The sequence below is a fragment of the Myotis daubentonii genome, chromosome 6 (assembly GCF_963259705.1).
Source record: "Myotis daubentonii chromosome 6, mMyoDau2.1, whole genome shotgun sequence".
Classification (NCBI taxonomy): Eukaryota; Metazoa; Chordata; class Mammalia; order Chiroptera; family Vespertilionidae; genus Myotis; species Myotis daubentonii.
Window position 1 is genome coordinate 92,802,716 of NC_081845.1, and position 22,417 is coordinate 92,825,132.

Sequence of the window (22,417 nt, forward strand, 5' to 3'; positions counted from 1 at the left end):
TTTTACTTTGATTGCTTTTATAAATTTACTGCTTTTTATCCATTACATTTTTTATTGGTTATTGATGGTATGTTAAAACTGTTGCTTTTTAAATTTCTATGGTAATTTGTTACCTCCTTATTACCTAAAACCTTGTATTGGTTGCTACTGATTTTTTTGGTTATTTTTCTCAGATTTTCTAGGTGAATAACCATTTTATAATGGTAGCAGTTCTGGTTCTTTTTCTTCCCTTAAATTACTAAGACTGCCAGTATAACTTTGAAAAGTAGCCATAAAACTGTGTTACATCTTCTGTCTTTTGTGGGAATGCTTGTGTAATGTTTCAATGGGTTACTAATATATACCTTTAATTGAGTTGAGTAGTAAGTCTCTCAACTTAATTATTAAGTTTATTCCTATTTATCAAGGGTTTCAATCTCAAATACATCTTCAATTTTGTCAAATATCTTTATGATTTTTGTATGATCTTTTATTTATTTAGTTATTTACTTACTTATTTATTTATTTATTAAATCTTTATTCACATTATTTCATTGGTTCCTCTTTTTTCCCCTCCACCCAGTTCCCACCCCACCCTCCACCCTCACTCCCCACCCACTGTCCTCATCCATAGGTGCACGATTATTGTCCGATCTCTTCCCGCACCCCCCACACTCCTTTCCCCCCCAAGAATAGTCAGTCCATTCCCTTTCTATGTCCCTGATTCTATTATAATCACCAGTTCATTCTGTTTATCAGATTATTTATTCACTTGATTTTTAGATTCACTTGTTGATGTGTATTTGTTGTTCATAATTTGTATCTTTACCTTTTTCTTCTTCTTCCTCTTAAAGAATACCTTTCAGCATTTCATATAATACTGGTTTGGTGGTGATGAACTCCTTTAGCTTTTCCTTATCTGTGAAGCTCTTTATCTGACCTTCAGTTCTGAATGATAGCTTTGCTGGATGAAGTAATCTTGGTTGTAGGTTCTTGGCATTCATCACTTTGAATATTTCTTGCCACTCCCTTCTGGCCTGCAAAGTTTCTGTTGAGAAATCAGCTGACAGTCGTATGGGTACTCCCTGACTTTCTTTCTCTTGTGGCTTTTGGGATTCTCTCTTTGTCTTTTGCTCTTGGCATTTTAATTATGATGTGTCTTGGTGTGGTCCTCTTTGGGTTTCTTTTGTTTGGGGTTCTCTGCGCTTCTTGGACTTGTAAGTCTATTTCTTTCACCAGGTGGGGGAAGTTTTCTGTCATTATTTCTTCAAATAGGTTTTCAATATCTTGCTCTCTCTCATCTTCTGGCACCCCTATAATTCGGATGTTGGTACACTTGAAGCTATCCCAGAGGCTCCTTACACTATCTTCGTATTTTTGGATTCTTTTTTCATTTCTATATACTGAGTGTGGCAAAAGTAGGTTTACAATTTGTATGGAAAATACAATAATCCTATCTAATAATAGACAAACATGGTAATTAACCATACCTCTGCTACACTTCCCATTGGCTAATCAGGGTGATATGCAAATTAACTGCCAACGAAGATGGTGGCCGGCAGCCAGGCAGCTGAAGCGAACAGAAAGCTTGCTTGCTCCAGTGAAGGAGAAAGCCAGAGTTCCCCGCCTGCCGCTGCTGGGCTCTGAGCTTGCACTCTAAGAAACAGTGTTGCAATTATAGAAGCTAAACAAACCCAATGCTTTCAGCCAGCCAGCCGAGCTGGAGTTGCAACAGTGTTTCAATTATAGAAGCCAAACAAACCAGATACCTGCTTTCAGCAGCCGAGGTCTCAGAGCTAAAGCCGGCTCTCAGTTCCAGTGACAGCCATAGAAGGTAAATAAGTCCCAGAATTAAAAAAAAAGAAAAGAAAAAAAGGAGAGGTTGGGAGCTTCAGTCACCTGCCAGCCTGAAAACGGCCCTCAGCCCCTCACCCAGACTGGCCAGGCACCCCAGTGGGGACCCCCACCCTGAAGGGGGTGTGACCAGCTGCAAACAGCCATCATCCCCTTATCCAGGCTGGCCAGGCACCCAAGTGGAACCCCCACCCTGATCCAAAACACCCTTCAGGGCAAACCAGCCAGCTCCCACCCATGCACCAGGCCTCTACCCTATATAGTAAAAGGGTAATATGCCTCCCATCACCGGGATCAGCGGAGTTGCGAGACCTCCTGGCACCGGGATCAGCGGAGCCGCGAGGCCTCCTGGCACTGGGATCAGTGTAGCCTCCCAGCACCGGAATCAGTGGACCAGCGAGGCCTCCCAGCACCGGGATCAGCAGAGCAGCGAGGCCTCACTGCCCCTGTGTCAAGCGGAGCCGCGAGGCCTCCCAGCACCAGGATCAGTGGAGCAGTGAGGCCTCCCAGCACTGGGATCAGCGGAGCCGCGAGGCCTCCTGGCCCCTGGAGCAGTGTGACAGGGCAGTGCCCAAACCCCCTGATCACCCTGGGGCTCTGTGTGTGACAGGGGCGGAGCCACAACCTCCCTATCCGCCCTGCTGTGTTCGTGACAGGGGAAGGCGCCCCAACCCCCTGATCGGCCCTGCTCTGTGCGTGACGGGGGGTGGCGCCACAACCTCCCCATCGACCCTGCCTTGAGTGTGACAGGGGGCTGCGTCCCAACTCCCCAATCGGCCCTGCTCTGAGCCCGACCAGGGGCTGCACCTGGGGATTGGGCCTGCCCTCTGCCACCCAGGAGTGGGCCTAAGCCAGCAGGTCATTATCTCCCAAGGGGTCCCAGACTGTGAGAGGGCACAAGTGGGGCTGAGGGACACGCCCCCCCGCCAGTGCACAAATTTTTCTGCACCGGGCCTCTAGTCTACACTAATAATAGACAAATATGTAAATAGACCATACCTCCATGATGCCCCACAGCCAATCAAGCGTGAATATGCAAATGAGCAGGACAAAGATGGCGGCGGCCATGGAGCCAGCTGTAGCAAGCCAGAGTCACCCCTGGCTCAGAGGAAGCCAAACTTCCCGCCTGCCTGGCCGGCCACCGAAGGAGGGGTCTGTGGGCGGTGGCCACGGAGCAGGCATGAGCGCTCAGGAGGTTTGGGTTACCTGGGCTGGCCACCGAGGGAGGGGCCTGCAAACGGCACTCAGCCCCTGACCCAGGCTGGCTAGGCCACCATTGGGGTGAGGGTCCCTGCTGGTGGGCGTGGCCAGCCTGAAAATGGCCCTCAGCCTGCAAATAGCCATCAGCCCCTCACCCAGGCTGGCCATACCCCCTTCAGGATGGGTGTCACTGCTGGGGTGCCCGGCCAGCCTGAAAATGGCCCTCAGCCCCTTACCCAGACTGGCCACATCCCCATGGGGTGAGGGTCCCCGTTTGGGGGCATGGCCAGCCTGCAAACAGCCATCAGCCCCTCACCCAGGCTGGCCACACGCCCACAGTGGGGACCCTCACCCCATGGGGGCGTGGCTGGCCTGCAAACTGCCCCAGCCCCTCGCCCCGGCCGGCACCATCCCCAGTGGAGACCCCCACCCTAATGGGGCATGGCCAGCCAGCAAACCACCACAGGCCCCTCGCCCAGGCTGTCCCACGCCCCAAGGGAACCCCCACCCTGATCCAGGACACCTTTCAGGGCAAACCAGCTGGCCCCCTATACTAATAAAAGGGTAATATGCTAATTAGACTAGGAGACCTTCCGGACCTTCTTCTGGACAAAGCCATGGTGGCGGGGCCAAGGTAGAGGCAGTTGTGGGTGATCAGGCCAGGATGGGATGTCAGTTGGGGGTGAGCAGGCCGGCAGAGGGGACCAGTTGGGGGCAAGCAGGCCAGCAGTGGGGGGCAGTTGGGGATGAGCAAGCCGGCAGGGGGAGGCAGTGGGGGTGAACAGGCCAGCAGGCAGAGTGATTAGGGGCAAGCAGGCAGGCAGGCAAGTGAGTGGTTAGGAGCCAGCAGTCCCAGATTGCGAGAGGGATGTCCGACTGCCGGATATTTCCCAAGGAGTCCCAGATTGGAGAGGGTGCAGACCGGGCTGAGGGACACCCCCTCCCCCATGCACAAATTTCGTGCACCAGGCCACTAGTTTATAAATAATAATACAAGAATAAACTCTTGTGTTTCACGTTCTCACCACTGTAAACTTACTCTTGCCCCACTCTGTATATTTTCTAGGTTTATTTAATCAGGTACTGACTTTTTAAAAAGTGGTACGTTCCTAACCTGAGGTAAAGTGATAGTTAATGTTTTCCTAGGCTGCCATTAGATAATATTATGTTTATATTATCTGTTAAGTGGGAGGAGGACATTTTGCTAATATTTCCTAAAAGGACTATTCTGTCCATTTAGATTGAACATGTTTGCATTATTTCTTAGATCTGAAACTCAGCACCGAGGCTCTGCTCCCCACTCTGAGAGTGATCCACCAGAACAGGAAGAGGAGATTCTAGGGTCTGATGATGATGAGCAGGAAGATCCCAATGATTATTGTAAAGGTAAGACTTTCTATAAGTAAGACATGATCCAGGTGTATTCAGTTTCTCATTTGAATGTTTGCTCAATCATTATAGAGTTTTGATGCTTTTTTGCTTACCGTATCTTTTAAAATTTCTCTTTATTGAAAGTATTACAGGTGTCTGCATTTTTCTTTCTTTAAATATAGGAAATAGTATTTCCTCTTAGTTTGACATAGTTTATTAGTTTTATATCAAACCTGTTTTTACCTTTTATTCTCCTTAAAAATAATAGTGCATACTTACCTTAGAAAACTTCAGACATATATTAAACAAAAAGAAAATAAAAGCCATCTTTAATGCTATCACCCAGAAGTAACCAATGATGAAATTTTATTTTTTATTATTTTTTTTAATATATTTTATTGGTTTTTTACAGAGAGGAAGGGAGAGGGATAGAGAATTAGGAACATTGATGAAAGAGAAACATCGATCAGCTGCCTCCTGCACATCCCCTACTGGGGATGTGCCTGCAACCAAGGTACATGCCCTTGACCGGAATCGAACCTGGGACCCTTGAGTCCTCAGGCCGACGCTCTATCCACTGAGCCAAACCGGTTAGGGGCGTAATGTGTTTTTTTAAATATATTTTATTGATTTTTTTTTTTTTTACAGAGAGAAAGGGAGAGGGATAGAGAGTTAGAAACATCGATGAGAGAGAAACATCGATCAGCTGCCTCCTGCACACCTCCTACTGGGGTGTGCTGGCAACCCAGGTACAGCTGCCTCCTGAACACTCCCTATTTGGGATGTGCCGGCATCCAAGGTACATGCCCTTGAGCAGAATCGAACCTGGGACCCTTGAGTCCACAGGCCAACGCTCTATCCACTGCGCCAAACCGGTCAGGGCTAGTGATGAGATTTTATATGTAGACTTTTGCAAAACACCTTTTTATTACTTTTTTCTCATAATGAGTTAAACTGGAATTCTATGTACTTAAACTATGTCCTAAAATTGCCTGATAGTTTTTCTATTTCTTTAAGAAAGAGACTTTCCAGTATTCTTTGGTAGGAACTTATAACAAAATATATCTTACCATCTAGTAGAACCTGGGTCTTTTTATTTTCATCAGGCAAAGATAGATGTTAAAATAACTTGATTCTTGCCATTGTTGGAAGCCTTTTCAGGCCTTCCTGAGTTTTGTTGTCTTGTGTTTTAGAAAATCAAATCCTGTGTGTTTTTAAGTTAAATAAATGGAATCCATTGATCTCTCTCTTTAAAAAAGAAAAGAAAAATCCTGAGACTGCAACTATAAATAGATTTATATGTTTAGATAAATCTGTTGTGATACATAACCTTATTTTTGTTTGAGGATGACTTATTTTAAATAGCAAATGGTCTACAAAGCATCACTTGCTCCTTCTAAATCATTAATTTTATTCTCTAAGATCTTTTTTTGTAACATGAGCTCAATGATACTGTACGCCTGACTTGACTTAAATTTTTTTTTACTTAAATAACTTTTCCTACTACAAATGTTGAATTCATAGCATAGAAGAAACCATTTTTATTTAATAAAAGGTATAGAGACGTTGAAAATGGGATATAAGATACCTTTTCCTACTACTTACGTGAATGTTTCCCTCCTGTTATTTCTTCCAGGAGGTTACCATCTTGTGAAAATCGGAGATCTATTCAATGGGAGATATCATGTGATCCGAAAGTTGGGCTGGGGACACTTTTCAACAGTGTGGTTATCATGGGATATTCAGTAAGTTTTTGTGGTACTGCAAAAGAATTAGTTAGGTGATAGCTAAATGTTTCTGATTTTCCAGAGCTGATCCACCTTCAGTTTAACTCTGACTGATTTCTTTTTTTTTTTTTTTTACTATATTTTATTGATTTTTTACAGAGAGAAAGGGAGAGGGATAGAGAATTAGGAACATTGATGAGAGAGAAGCATCAATCAGCTGCCTCCTGCATACCTACTACTGGGGATGTGCCTGCAACTAAGGTACATGCCCTTAACTGGAATCGAACCTGGGACCCTTCAGTCCCCAGGCCGACACTCTATCCAGTGAGCCAAACTGCTTAGGGCTCTCTGACTGATTTCTTGATCAGAATTTTATTGTTGATAATCTTTGTGTTCTTGGGCAAATGACTTTCCTCTGGTGAAGAAAGTTTTAAAGACAAAAGATTAATTAAATTAGTGTCAAAAGGCACTTAGAACTCCCAAATTCAAAGCATTGCAACTATTACTAAAAGTAAGGTATGTAAATTTGTAGTTTTCTCACCAGAGTAAAGTTAAATTGATTTACAAAAAAATATAGTAGTAATTACCTACCCTTTCGTTCCAAAATGACTTTTTAAAAATCAGGTGCCTAGCCCTGGCCAGTTTGGCTCAGTGAATAGTGTCGGCTCATGGACTGAAGGGTCCCAGGTTCAAGTCCAGTTAAGGCAGTGGTTCTTAACCTGTGGGTCGCGACCCCTTTGGGGGTCGAACGACCCTTTCACAGGGTTCGCCTAAGACCATCGGAAAACACATATATAATTACATATTGTTTTTGTGATTAATATCTATGCTTTATTATGTTCAGTTTGTAACAATGAAAATACATCCTGCATATCAGATATTTACATTACGATTCATAACAGTAGCAAAATTACAGTTATGAAGTAGCAATGAAAAGAATTTTATGGTTGGGGGTCACCACAACATGAGAAACTGTATTAAAGGGTCGCGGCATTAGAAAGGTTGAGAACCACTGAGTTAAGGGCACATACCTTGGTTGCAAGCTTGATCCCCAGCCCTGGTTGGGTCACTTATGGGAGGCAGCTGGTTGATGGATCTCTCTCACATGGATGTTTTCTCTCCTCTCCCACTCCTTTCCACTCTCTCTAAAATATTAATGGAAAAATATCTTCAGATGAGGATTAACAAAATAATAAAATAAAATGTGTTAATAAAAATTAAAAAAATAAAAATCAGGTACCTATACTTGTTTATAAGAATTTCTGGTACCAAGAAGTAACCAGTCAGGTGCAACCTTATTTATTATGTGACATGACAAATAAGATGCAACTCTGTTATATGACCTATATACTTATGCTTCAAGACAGATCATTTACATTGGACAGCAATTGTCCATTTTTTAATGTTATAGTCTAAAAGGAAAAAGGTCAGTGCCCCTGACTAAATAGTTAAGTATTGCATGTTTTAAAAATTCTTGTAGCATACCGATTGAAAATCGATGCCCTTTTTTTCTGCCAAGGGCCATTTAGATATTTATAACATCATTCTCGGGCCATACAAAATTACCAGCTTAAAAGTTAGCCTGCTATTTTTGTTAGACATTTCATTAACTCACCCCTAATGCTTTGGCTGGGCCGCACCAAATGATGGCCCACAGGTTGGATATTCTTTACCCCTGCTCTAGATGAACCTATGTGAGATTTTCATATATTTTCTTTTGGTAACAGACTTGCTCAGTCTCACACAGTCTAAAACTATTCTCTACATAAAAATCAATTACCATGGGGTGTTTACCTAAAAGTGTACTACCTATCTTTGATGAAAACAGTAATTGCTATCTATGTACTTTAGTTTGTTTTCACCCTATTTTTTCTTCTGGCTTCCTATAGGAAAGTATTGTAGTTTTTAGCCTTTTAGTTTTTGCCAGGTAGACAAGATACTTCAAATTTGGTGGGGTTTCTCCCCTTATCTATCCCTTTTTATGGTTTTCCTTGGTTTCAGGGAGACATTAAGAAAGTGCATTTTAACTTAGAAAAAATGTTTAATTACTGGCATTACCCAAGAACATATTTTCTTTCTATAAATTAAATCTGGCCAGTTAATTGTTGGGTACAAGTGATCTCTGTATTTGAGTACAAGGAAACATGAAATCAATATTTGTATTTTTGTCACTGCCTCCCATTATATCGAAATCTTAGCTTCCTACAGTAAGGGAGGACATTTAGTCCTAACTGTCTATGTTTGTTTCTTAGGGGAAAGAAGTTTGTAGCCATGAAAGTAGTTAAAAGTGCTGAACATTATACTGAAACAGCACTAGATGAAATCCGGTTGCTGAAATCAGTGAGTATTTTATGTGAACTGAAAAGCATTAAATAAAGTTTTATTGAATTAAAATATACAAAGTGTAAATTCTTTAGCATGGATAATATTTACTATAAAGTTTCAATATCTTTAAACAAGTAGAGGAGACACAACATTCTGTGCATGTGGTAGGGAACTGATGGAATATGCATGCTCTCATACACATCAAAAAAAACTTACAAATAAAAATGTTTATTGAACATGTTTTATGTGCCAGATAGCACAAAGAATGTTTTTCTTTCCTACTATGGTTAAAAGGAAAGTTGTGCTAATAAATAAATACCTATTTTATGTTTTTAGATGTTATAAAAATAAACATTGTATTAATTCCTTTATATTTGAAAACTTAAGTATATTTAACAAAAACTTACATTCAGTTTTATTAGAAAATTCCAATGTAGTAGAAGGAGCTTAAAGTCAGAGTTAGAAAACCTAGGTTTTAGGATCAGTTCTATCCCAATATATCCTCCAACTCTTCATTTTCTTTCTTCTGAACTTTAAATGTTTCATTTGTAAGACCAGGAAGTATTTTTCAAAGTATCAGTCTGTGACAGAATAAGGAGTTTGTGCCCAAAAGTAAATTACTGTATTGTTTCCTTCATTGAGAAAGTTTATCTTTGAACAAAAATATCAGCTTGAATAAACCATGTGGTTAGTGCTGTGGTTGATGTGCATCCTGCCAAAGCTTAATTCCTCGTAGCCTGGTTACCAGCAGTTAATTTGGGAATTGTGCTTTGAGTAGAAAAATGGTCGATTTAGTATAATAGTCTTTTTTGATGCATTTCCTTTTGTGAATTAAATTCTTTATCTATTTTAGCTAATAAAATTTTAATGTTTTTCTCATAAATTTGCTGTTTCTTGGAGTAATTAATCTTTTATTATATTTGCTGCAGGTAGCCATTTGGCTTATTTCAGTGCTTTCCTTTTTACTGAATACTGTCTTCCCCATTATAGGTGCGAAATTCAGACCCTAATGATCCAAATAAAGAAATGGTTGTTCAACTTCTAGATGACTTTAAAATATCAGGAGTTAATGGAACACGTATCCTTTTTAAAACCTATTGAAAAATAAATCATGAATTAACTTTATCCCAAAAAAGGAACCAGACTTGTAAAACAGCATTGGTCTCTTTTCTGAAGGCAAACTAAAATCAAACTACTTTCTTTTCTTATAAATTTCTGACCACAGATGTGAATCATATCTGTCTTTATATATTGTGATATTTCAGGGTATTATTTTAGGCTTTTCCCCCTTTTCAGCCCAATTAAGCCAAAGGGAAAACAACTTTTTTAGAAAATAGCTTTGTATTAGTAAGAGGAGGTTCTATGATTTTTATCAGCACAGAAATTTTAATAAAGTAATTTTTCATAATAAATTCTGGGTAAACATTGAAGAGGTTGTGTGTGTAGTTAAATGTTTATAACCTAAGCAGGTGTGATTGTTCACATACTATCAATGAAAAACTGACTTGTTTTATGATTTTATCCAGATCCTTAGAATTTTATAGTTGGAGGGAAGCTCAGCTGATTTTCTTTGAGGTAATTTCAGAGTGACATGCAGTGAACTAATTGAAAGGTTGTTGTAACAGCTGTGTTAATAAAGGCCTATCAGACTTTTCAGAATGAATGATAGCATCTCACTCGGATTGGAGAGTCTAAAACTGCTTATTCATAAACTATTTAAAAATGTAAAGAAAAGACTTTTCATATATCATTCTATTTCCCTATATGTTTAGCTTCTCTTAACATTCTTAATTGCAAGCGATGATCTTTTTTTAAGGAGACAGACTGCATATGGTTCTGTAATATCATGTGGACTATGGTAAGAGATATGAACAGAGAAGCAAAAAGAAAAGATAGGAAAGCAGAGAGAACAGGTGATGTGAAAATATTTTATCTGTCATTCTGTAGTTAGTTGTGAGTTATTTCCTTGAAGTGAAACTTACATCCCTATTCCCTAAGGAAAACTTGTAAGAATCATCCCATTTTAAAACAGTATCTTGGGTCCATTGTGGTCACTTTTTGTTGGCTTACTGTGTATGTGTGTGTTCAAATTAGTAGGAAGGCTAACCAAGAAATAAAAACATACACAGGATCTCATGATGGCCATTAATTCTGTTTCCCGATTTTTTGATCTTGTCTCGTACTAGATTTCTTTACTAATTTGGAAAAGTTACAAATAAAACTATTCTAATAAGACATCTACACTAATAAAAGAGAAAAATGGTAATTGGCGTACGACGCTACCCTTTTCATTGGCTAATCAGGGCTATATGCAAATTAACTGCCAACTAAGATGGGCAGTTAACTGCCAACAAGATGGCGGTTAATTTGCATATGTAGGCACAATGCAGGGAGGCGAAAGGGAAAGCAGGAAGAAGCACCCTGCCAATGACAGTGATCGGAAACCCAAGGGGGAGCTAAGAACTGGGGGGCAGGGCAGAGGCGGCCCCAGGGCCGCCTCTGCCCTGCCCCCCAGCCATGATCAGAGAATCAGGCGCCTTTTCCGCCCTGGCCAGTGATAGCAGGAAGTAGGGGTGGAGCCAGCGATGGGACCTGGGCACGGTCGAAGCTGGCAGTCCCAGGAGCTAGGGGTCCCTTGCCTGGGCCTAAAGCAAAGCCCACGATCGCGAGGCCGCTGCAGCTGCGGGTCCCCGCTGCCCGGGCCGGATGCCTCAGCCAGAGGCGTCCTGCAGGGGCAGAGCCCACGCAATCGCGGCGCTCCCCGCTGCCACTGCAGGTCCCCGCTGCCCGGGCCGGACGCCTAGGCCAGAGGCATTAGGCCTGGGCAGGGGCGGAGCCTGCAACAGCGGGGAGCTGGGGGTCCCCTGCCCAGGCCTGACACCTCTGCCGGAGGCCTCAGGCCTGGTCAAGGGGCCGATCCGGTGATTGGTGATCGGAGGGTGATGAGGTCAACTCCTCTGGCCGAGGCGTCAGGCCTGGGCAAGGGGCCGATCCTGTGATTGGAGGGTGATGGGGATCAGCGCCTGAGGGCTCCCAGTATGTGAGAGGGGGCAGGCTGGGCTGAGGGACACTTCCCTCCCCCCCCCCCCACACACACAGTGCACGAATTTCGTGCACCGGGCCCCTAGTATTCTAATAATGTCCTCTCCTCAGTAATGTTCATTGCCTTTATTTGACCCAAAACTAGAAAACTTTTTGAAAATTATTGAAATATCTTAATAGATTTGAATTTCAAGCTCCAAGATATTTTCAAAACTTACCAGGTGGTTTCTCTGTAGTTTCTATTAATTTAATCCCTATTTTTTAAATTTATTTCTTTGTCCTTAGCCATTTCTCTCTGCCCTTCCTCCTTCTTGGCTCTCTTGGCTACTGATATCTGCTGCTATAGATTGAAAAGGATAAAACTCAGAGCACTGAGTTAAGGGTTAATGAGTTAGTTTCCTGCCCCTCATCTCTTTTCACTGTGCAGACATACATCATGAAACTATACGTCTGACTTTTTTTTCTATATACTGCTTTTTCCCTGGAGCAGTAGCCTTTCTCATCCTATCTAATAATAGAGAAACATGGTAATTAACTTCGCTACCCTTCCCATTGGCTAATCAGCGAGATATGCAAATTAACTGCCAACCAAGATGGCAGCTGGCAGCCAGGCAGCTGAAGCGAACAGAAGGCTTGCTTGCTCCAGTGATACAGGAAGCCAAGGTTCCCCGCCTGCCGCTGCCAGCCTCTGAGCTTGCACTCTAAGCAATTATGTTGCAATTATAGAAGTTAAACAATCCCCAGAAACCTGCTTTCAGCCGGCAGAGCTGGAGCAGCAGGACCACAACAGTGTTACAATTATAGAACCCAAACCCAGATACCTGCTTTCAGCAGCCGAGGTCTCAGAGCTGGAGCCAAGCCTCAGAGCTAAAGCTGGCTCTCAGTTCCAGTGACAGCCATAGAAGGTAAATAAATCCCAGAATAAAAAAGAAAAAAAGGAGAGGTTGGGAGCTTCAGTCACCTGCCAGCCTGAAAACGGCCCTCAGCCCCTCACCCAGACTGGCCAGGTACCCCAGTGGGAACCCCCACCCTGAAGGGGGTGTGACCAGCTGCAGACAGGCATCATCCCCTCATCCAGGCTGGCCAGGCACCCCAGTGAGGACCCCCACCCTGAAGGGGGTGTGACCAGCTGCAAACAGCCATCATCCCCTCATCCAGGCTGGCCAGGCACCCAAGCGGGACCCCCACCCTGCAGGGGGTGTGACCAGCTGCAAACAGCCGTCATCCCCTCATCCAGGCTGGCCAGGCACCCAAGCGGAACCCCTACCCTGATCTAGGACACCCTTCAGGGCAAACCAGCCGGCCTCCACCCGTGCACCATGCCTCTATCCTATATAGTAATAGGGTAATATGAAAACTGACCCTAACAGCAGAAAGACTGGGAACGACTGGTCACTATGACACACTGACCACCAGGGGGCAGACTCTCAATGCAGGAGCTGCCCTCTGGTGGTCAGGTCGCTCTCACATGGGAGGAGCTCTGCTCAGCCACAAGCCAGGCTGATGGCTGCCAGTACAGCAGTGGTGGTGGGAGCCTCTCTTGCCTCCTCAGCAGTGTTAAAGGATGTCCGACTACAGTTTAGGCCTGCTCCCCGCTGGCAAGTGGACATCCTCCAAGGGTTGCCGGGCTGCCAGAGGGATGTCTGATTGCCATCTTAGGCCCAATCCCCCCGGGGAGCGGGCCTAAGCCAGCAGGTGGTCATCCCCTGAGGGGTCCCAGACTGCGAGAGGGCACAGGCCGGGCTGAGGGACCCCCCCCCCTCAAGTGCACAAATTTTTGTGCACCGGGCCTCTAGTATCTACATATTCTATATACATAAAAGCCTAAGCGACCGAACGACTGGTCGACCAGTTGCTATGATGCACTCTGACCACCAAGTGGAAGATGCTTAATGCAGGAGCTACCCCCCAGTGATCAGTGCGCTCCCATAGCCAACCTCCCACAGCTTGCCAACATCCCTCAGTACCTCCCCCCAGCTGGCTAACCTTCCACAATCCCTCTCCCCAGCCTCCAGTCCCCCCGGCCCCCCCCATTGGCCCCAATTGGGGGGGGGGTGGCCAGCCAACCTCCTGCGGTCTCTACCCCCAGCCAGCTGCCCCTCTCCCCCCCCGCCCCCCCATCAGCCCTGATCACCAGCCAGGCCGAGGGACCTCACCCATGCACAAATTTGTGCACCAGGCATCTAGAAATATAAAGAGCCCTGAGCTAGAAAGTTAGGTATGTAGACTTCTATAACAATTTGTTCATTCTACTTCTATGGATAGTGAGAGGAATGACTAAGAAGGAAGAGCTGGTCTGTACATAATATGGACACTAGCCAGTGAGTGTCATTTTTGGCCATGTATGTGATCTATGTCTTTAGGATACTTTTTTCCTTAGTATGTATTTTGACTCTTTTGCTAGCTCCTCTTGTTCAGAATGCACACTAAATATGGCTCTTACTTCATTTAAAAGGCTTTTGTTTGTTTTTCTTTACACCATCTCCCTAAAAAATGTTTTTTCATATATCTTTTTGATATTTTATCCAATTATTTTTGTTTTCTAAGCTACCAAATATTTGGTCAATTTTATATCACTCCTTACAAATTAAAATAACATTGTTGCCATATTGCAATGCTTCTCTCAATAAATAAAATTTAAGGTTGAAAACTAAGAATATAAGCAAATAAATTAAAAATTCTGTTTCCTGGGTTTTTCTGTATCTGTGTGTATATCTTTATTATTGAAAGTATTACTAGTGTTCCCCTCTTTCCCTCATTAACCCCTTACCTTTCTACTTGAGCACCCTCACCAGGCCTTTACTGTACTACTGTCTGTGTCCATGGGTTATGTATATATGCATTTAATTCAGTCTATTGCATGCTTCCATGTTTCTGGATCTATTTTATTGGTTACTTTATGTTGTTCATTAGATTCTACATGTAAGTGAGATCATGTGATATTTGTCTTTCTCTGACTGGCCTATTTCACTTAGCATAATACTCTCCAGGTCCCTCCATGTTGTCTCAAAGGGTAAGAGGTTCTTTTTTTACAACTGCATAGTATTTCATTGTGTAAACGTATCACAACTTCTTTATCCACTCAGCTACTAATGGGCTGTTTCCAGATCTTAGCTACCCTATATAATAAAAGCCTGATATGCTAAGTGTCCGGTCATCCGGTTGTCTGTTCAATCAAAGCATAATATGCTAATGATATGCAAAGGCTGCTCAACCGCTTGCTATGACGTGCACTGACCACAAGGGGGAAGACACTTTAACTGGTAGGTTACCTTGCTGCTGGGGTCTGGCCGATTGGGGACTGAGCGAGGTGAGCTGGACACACCCTGGAGCCCTCCTGTGTCCCTCCCTGGCCCCTTTCGTGCACCAGTGGGGTCCCTCAGCCTGGCCTGCGCCCTCTCACAATCCGGGACACCTTGGGAGAGCCGATTTCTGCCGGATCCCGCATGCCAGGCCAAGGGACCCCACTGGTGCATGAATTCGTCTTGGATATAGTCACTTGCTTTTCATTATTTTGTATACTTCCTGCCATGATTCCCTTCTAGCCTAAAGTGTTTCTATTGAGAAATCAGCTGACAGTCTAATGGTAATTTCCTTATAGGTAATTTTCTGTCTCTCATCTTGCAGCTTTTAAGATTCTTTGTCTTTAGCATTTGCCATTTATGATGTGTCTTGTTGTGGGTCTTTTTGGATTCATCTTTATTGATACTTTCTGTGTTCCTTGGCCCTGTGTGACTTTTTCTTCACCAGGTCAGGGAAGTCTTCTGTCATTACTTCTTCAAACAGATTCTCTATCTATCCTTACTCAGATTCTTCTCCTTGTGGCACTCCTTTGAGGTGAATGTTGTTAGATTTCATTGTCCCAAAGCTCCCTTGAATTCTCCTGCTTTTTTTTTTTTTTTTTTTCAGTTGCTGTGAATGGATGTTTTTTCCTATCTTGTCTTTTAATTCACTGATTCAGTCCTCCACTTCTTCTAGCCTGCTGTTGATTCCTTACAGGCTATTCTTTCTTTTAGTTATGTCATCATTTCCGATAGATTTTTATTTATGGTTTCTACCTTTTTTTTTAATGCTGGTGTAGTTCTCAATAAGTTCCATATCGTTCTCCTTAAGTTCTTACTAAGCTCTTTGAGCACTCTTATAACCATTACTTTGAATTCTTATCTGACAAATTGCTTGCCTCCATTTCATTTAGTTCATTTTCTGGTGATTCCGTCTTCAGTTTCATTTGTTGGTTGGTTGTTTGTCTCCCCATTTTTTCTGTCCCTTTGTATTTGTTTCTAGGTATTAGGTCAAACTGCTATGCCTCCAGTCTTCATGGGATGGTCTTATGTAGTAAGTGTTTTTTAGGACCCAGTGGTGCAGTATCTTGGACCTCCTGAAAATACCATCCCGTAGTGGAGGGCTCCCTCTTCACTTTTGACCTACTGCCTATGGGGGCTGGTTCAGTCCCTCTTGCAGCCTTGCCCTTCCTTTCAGTTTCCAGGGGTTTTGTGTCCTTCCTTGGTATGTCTCCTCCTCAGCTGGACCTCAATTGGTAATTCCAGGTGAATGTATTTCCAGTCTGGCACTGGTAGGAGATCTAAGAAAGGTCTGCATATTTGATCGCTGTCTTTGCATATGTGTTTGTTTTTAAGCAATCTGCACTTCTAAACTTATTTCTTTTTATTGATTTCAGAAAGGAAGGGAGAGGGAGAGAGAGAAACATCAATGATGAGAGAGAATCATCATTAGCTGCCGTCTTCATGCCCCCCCACCCCCTTACTGGGATCAAGCCCACAACCCAGGCATATGCCCTGACCAGGAGTCAAATATCTTGAGGTCGACACTCAACCACTGAACCCCACATGGCTGGGCAAGCCGTCTACACTTTTAAAAATTCTGTTTTGATGTATTTTACATATACAAAAATAGAATAGTTTAATGAATCCCCACAGATCCATTACCCATTTCAGCCATTATCAACTGAGAGCCAATATTGTTTTATCTCTACCTCCTGATAATTTTGTGACCAATATTAGATATATTCTTTCATCCGTAATTGTTTTTAGAGTATATGTCCAAAAGACAAGGACTCTTAAAATACAACTTTAACATAATTATTATATCTAAAAATAATTGGTTGTTGACCTATGAACCAGGTCACAGTTCTGTACCCAATCAGGGCATGTGCACAGGTTGTGGGCTTAATCCCCAGTAGGGGGCATACAGGAGACAGCCAATCAATCATTCTCTCATTGATGTTTCTATCTCTCCCTCTCCCTTGATCTCTGAAACCAATAAAAAATATTATTTTAAAAATTGAGACCAATTTCTTTGAAATTCAGTATCTAGTCAATGTTTCAGTCTCTCTAAATGTCTCATGTTTTTTTCTTTTAGTTTTGTTTTTTGTTTTTGTTTTGTTTTGTTTCTTATTTGAGTCAGGATCCACATAATGTCTTGACAGTTTTTTATAATTTGTCACATGAAGATGTTTCAGATTCACTTATACATTTCTGGTCCAAATCTGGAATCATCCATTTCTCTGAGAAGTCATAACTCCTTTTATAGTGGAAAATGGCAAATAGAATCTAAGCACTAGGAGTGTACTTTGATACTGGGTTGATCACTGCTGTTATTTTTGTAATTTTTTGATCTATTGTAAAGAACAAAACCTTTATTTGTTGTTCTTCCCTTTTTGGGGGGTCACTTTAAGTTGCCCCTACCGCTTACTCTTGTGGGTGTCAGTTGGTTTGTTTGTACTTTTTTTCTGTTTTTCACTTTGCATAGTTTCTTTTGCTATGCGTTCAAGTTCACTAATCTTATTCTGCAGTGCTTTATCTGCTATTTATCCTATCCAGCATGTTTTCATCTCAGAGGTTCTATTTGGGTCTATTTTTTTATATCTTCTATGTCCACGCTTTTCAATATATAGAATACAGTTATAATGTTTAATGTTCTTGTCTGTTAATCCTGATTTTGGTTACAGTTCTGGGTCAGTTAGCTGCCTGGTAATCTTTGAGACATTGTGATTTTTTTTACCATCTTGGCTGCTGATTTTTTTTTTTTTTAAGAGCCTCTTTCTTTTTCTTTTTTTTTTTTTTTTGAATATGTTTTTATTTCAGAGAGTAAGGGAGAGGGAAAGATAGAAACATCAGTGATGATAGAGAACCATTGATTGGCTGCCTCCTGCATGCCCCATACTGGGGATCGAGCCCACAACCTGGGCATGTTCCCTTGACTGGAATTGAACCCATGACCCTTCAGTCTGCAAGCCAACACACTATCCATTGAGCCAAACTGGCTAGGTCTGCTGAATATTTTTTATTCCTATATATCTTGAGCTTGCTCTGGGAAGCAGTTGTTTTACTTGGAAATAGTTTGATCCTTTTCAGATTTTACTTTTATGACTTGTTAGATAGATCCAGAGCAGTGTTCAGTCTTGGGCTATGAGATATAATACTGTATTAGTTTTGGATATACAACATAATGTTAATATGCAGAATAGTATCATAACTAGAAGTTTGTGCCTTTTGGCCACCTTCACTTATTTCCTCACCTGTGGCAACAATCAATCTGTTCTTATCTATAAATTTGGGGAGTTTTTGTTTTTTAGATACCACATATAATTGATATCTAGTATTTGTCTTTCTCTGTCTGACACTTTTCACTTAGCATAATGCCCTCAAGGCCTATTCATGTTGTCACAAATGGCAGGATTTTCTTCTGTTTTATGGCTGAATATTCCATTGTGTGTATGTACTACCTCTTCTTTATCCACTCATCCAGTTCACCCCTCAATGAACACTTAGGTTGTTTCTATGTCTTGGCTGTTGTAAATAATGCTGCAATGACATGGGCTTCCAGATATCTCTTTGTCATGGTGTTTTTGTTTCCTTCAGATAAATACTCAGAAATGGAATTTCTAGATCATATGGTAATTGTATTTTTAATTTTTTGAAGAAATTCCATGTTGTTTTCCATAGTGGCTGCATCAACAGTGCACAAGAGTTCTCTGCTTCACATCCTCACCAACACTTATCTCTTGTCTATTTCATAATAGCCATTCTAAGGGGTGTGTGGTAATGTCTCATTGTGGTTTGGATTTGCATTTCCCTTATTATTGTACCTGTTACCCATCATTTTGTCATCTTTGAAAAATTTTTCTATTCAAACCCTCTGCTCATTTTTTAATCGGATTGGGGTTGTTTTCTATTGAGTTATATAACTTGTTTATATATTTTGTTGAGAGAGAAACATCCATTTGTGTTTCCACTTATTAATGCATTCATTGTTTGATTCTTATATGTGCCCTGACCAGGGATTGAACCTGCAACCTTGGCATACCGGGACGATGTTTCAACCAACTGAGCTACCCAGCCAGAACAACTTATTTATATATTTTAGATACTGTCCTCTTAATCTGATATTGGTTTGCAAATATTTTCTCTCATGCTATAGGTTGCTTTTGCATTTAATTGATGGTTTCCTTTGCTGTGCAGATTTTTGTTAGGTGTAGTCCCACGTGTTTATTTTTACTTTTGTTGCCTTTGCTTTTCTTGTCAAATTTAAAAAAAATCTTCACTGAGACCAATGTCACAGAGCTATCCCCTATATTTTCTTCTAGGAGTTTTATGGTTTCAGGTCTTACGGTTAAGGCTTTAATTCATTTTGAGTTGATTTTGAGTTTAGTGGTCTTTTGCATGTGGCTGTCCAGTTTTCTCAACACCATGTATTGAAGAGATTGTTTTTTTCCCCATTGTATAATCTTGACTATTCTGTCGTAAATTAATTGACCATATACGTGAGGTTTCATTTCTGGACCACAAGTACGACTGAATTTTTCTAGTCTTTTTAATGAGAGCACACACTGTTGGTACCCCAGGGAATGCTGGGCACTGTTTCCTCTAATCCTTCCAGGTGATTTCTTTTCTGTCTGCCTCTGGTAGTTTCCTCATATACCTATTCTGATTAATACACTGCTAAATACTTGAGGGGCTCCCTCTACAATCTCCAGGCTTCTCTTTTTCTGCAGCTCTCTACTCTCTGGTATCTTGAGCTGCCTTAGTCTCTCAAGACTCAGTTCCATATGTTTACCTTAAGGCAGTGGTTCTCAACCTTCCTAATGCTGCGACCCTTTAATACAGATCCTCATGTTGTGGTGACCCCCAACCATAAAATTATTTTCGTTGCTACTTCATAACTGTAATTTTGCTACTGTTATGAATCATAATGTAAATATCTGATATGCAGGATGTATTTTCATTGTTACAAATTGAAGCATAATTAAAGCGTAGTGATTAACACAAAAACAATATGTAATTATATATGTGTTTTCCAATGGTCTTAGGCGACCCCTGTGAAAGGGTCGTTCGACCCCCAAAGGGGTCGCGACCCACAGGTTGAGAACCGCTGCCTTAAGGGGTCTGCCTGGAAAATCTCGAGGCAGTAAGATGGAAGAACCGTAGGCTTCAGCTCATTTACTTACCTTCTCTCAGAGATCACTGACTTCATGCCTGATGTCCAGGGTCTTAAAATCTGTTATTTTATGTATTTTGTCTGCTTTTGTTGTCATTTCAAGCAAGAGGGTAAATCCAGTTCTGTTACTTCACCTTGCCTGAAAAAGATTTCCTAGTTGTATGTTTAACTCCAACCAGTTTTCCAAAGTGGTAGTACTATTTTACATTTCTACTAACTTAATATGAGAGTTTTAATTGCTCCACATTCTCACTTACATTTGGTTATGTTAGTCTTTTTATTTTAGTCATTCTAGTGAGTTTGAATGTTATCTTACTGTAATTTTTATTTCTATTTCTCTGAGATAGTCATTTCCCTTTAATCTTTAATTTAGAATACTTCCCACAGCATTAACTTTTTTACTAATTTTTCCAAAGAATGTTTTGTCTCTTAATTTGGATTGGTCTAATTGTTTCCTCATAGTTAAATTGAGGTTAAATCATTTTTGTCAGGCGCACTAGATGGATGATGTTTTGTTCTTCTCAGGGGGCACATGATGTGAATTTGTGCTTCATCATTGGCAGTGATAGTTTGCTCAGTAGGTTATGGCAGTGTTTTCCAGATTTCTCTGGTTAAAAGTACCTTTTTCTTTTTATAATTAATAAGCAATCTTTGGGGTGATATTGTTTCAGTTTTCCCAATAGTTTTTCATTCGGTAGTTTAGTTTTAGTATTCAGTGATTTTTACCTGAACCGGTTATTATAGTCATTGTAAAATTGTGGCTTTCTATTTCTGTCATACTTTGTATATTTATTACTCGACTTTTTCTCTAAAAAGAGGTATTTCCTGTCTCCTGATACATTGTTGTAGTATCCATTTGGACTCATTCTATTTTTAATTTATAAGTTAATTCATAACTTCACTCATTAAAATGTTCTCAATTTTGATTAATGACATCTTCAAACTGATTTGTTTATTCTTGACATTTTTCCTGCTGGCACAGCAAAATGGTCCAGGTTCACCCTGGATTTGGCCATTTCTTCAAGGAACCAGGGTTTTCTTTAGTGGAAAATTTAAAACGAAGTTTGGGCACTAGGTCATTATTACATGTGTGTTTTTGATTTTCCAATTTATGTAGAAATTTCTAGAGATAGAAGATAACAACATTTTTTTTTTTTTTTCAGTTGATCAGCAGCCTAGCCAGGATCTCTAGCCAAGTTCTGGTCAGGCTCTCCAGTGAAGTTCTGGTTAGGATCTCCAGCCAGGTTCTGTGTCCATGTTCTCTTGCTAGGTTCTCCAGGTTCTCCAGCCAGGTTCTGTAGCCATGTTCCCTCGCTAGGTTCTCCAGCCAGGTTCTGTCCAGGTTCTCCAGCCAGGTTCAGTCACCAGGTTCTAGTCAGGTTCTCTTGCCATGTTCTATCCAGGTTCTCTCGCTAGGTTCTGTCTCTAGGATCTTTTGCCAGTTTCTGTCCAGGATCTTTTGCCATGTTCTCTCCAGCGAAGTTCTTCTGTCTCTAGGTTCTGTGTAGGTTCTGTCGTCGTCGTCGTCGTCTTCTTCTTCTTCTTCTTCTTCTTCTTCTTCTTCTTCTTCTTCTTCTTTTTTAATTAAATCTTTATTGTTCAGATTGTTACATTTGTTCCTCTTTTCCCCCCCCATAACTCCCCTCCTCCCAGTTCCCGCCCCACCCTCCGCCCTCACTCCCCACCCACTGTCCTCATCCATAGGTGCACGATTTTTGTCCAGTCTCTTCCCACATCTCCCACACCCCTTTCCCCCCCAAGAATAGTCAGTCCATTCCCTTTCTATGTCCCTGATTCTATTATGATCACCAGATTATTTATTCACTTGATTCTTAGATTCACTTGTTGATAGATGCATATTTGTTGTTCATAATTTGTATCTTTACCTTTTTCTTCTTCCTCTTCTTAAAGGATACCTTTCAGCATTTCATATAATACTAGTTTGGTGGTGATGAACTCCTTTAGCTTTTCCTTATCTGTGAAGCTCTTTATCTGACCTTCAGTTCTGAATGATAGCTTTGCTGGATAAAGTAATCTTGGTTGTAGGTTCTTGGTATTCATCACTTTGAATATTTCTTGCCACTCCCTTCTGGCCTGCAAAGTTTCTGTTGAGAAATCAGCTGACAGTCGTATGGGTATTCCCTTGTAGGTAACTGAGTTTCTTTCTCTTGCTGCTTTTAAGATTCTCTCTTTGTCTTTTGCTCTTGGCATTTTAATTATGATGTGTCTTGGTGTGGTCCTTTTTGGATTCCTTTTGTTTGGGGTTCTCTGCGCTTCCTGGACCTGTAAGTCTATTTCTTTCACCAGGTGGGGGAAGTTTTCTGTCATTATTTCTTCAAATAGGTTTTCAATATCTTGCTCTCTCTCATCTTCTGGCACCCCTATAATTCTGATGTTGGTACGCTTGAAGTTGTCCCAGAGGCTCCTTACACTATCTTCGTATTTTCGGATTCTTTTTTCAT

General features: G+C 41.6%; 1 protein-coding gene across 1 annotated transcript in view; it reads left to right on the forward strand.

The window, feature by feature from the left end:
• The window catches only part of SRPK1 (SRSF protein kinase 1), a 77,576-nt gene that overhangs the window by 22,944 nt on the left and 32,215 nt on the right, over nucleotides 1-22,417 (forward strand). The window contains 4 exon segments of the mRNA XM_059701848.1: nucleotides 4,301-4,419; nucleotides 6,041-6,149; nucleotides 8,384-8,471; nucleotides 9,447-9,534. Coding sequence (XP_059557831.1) covers nucleotides 4,301-4,419; nucleotides 6,041-6,149; nucleotides 8,384-8,471; nucleotides 9,447-9,534 — 404 coding nt within the window.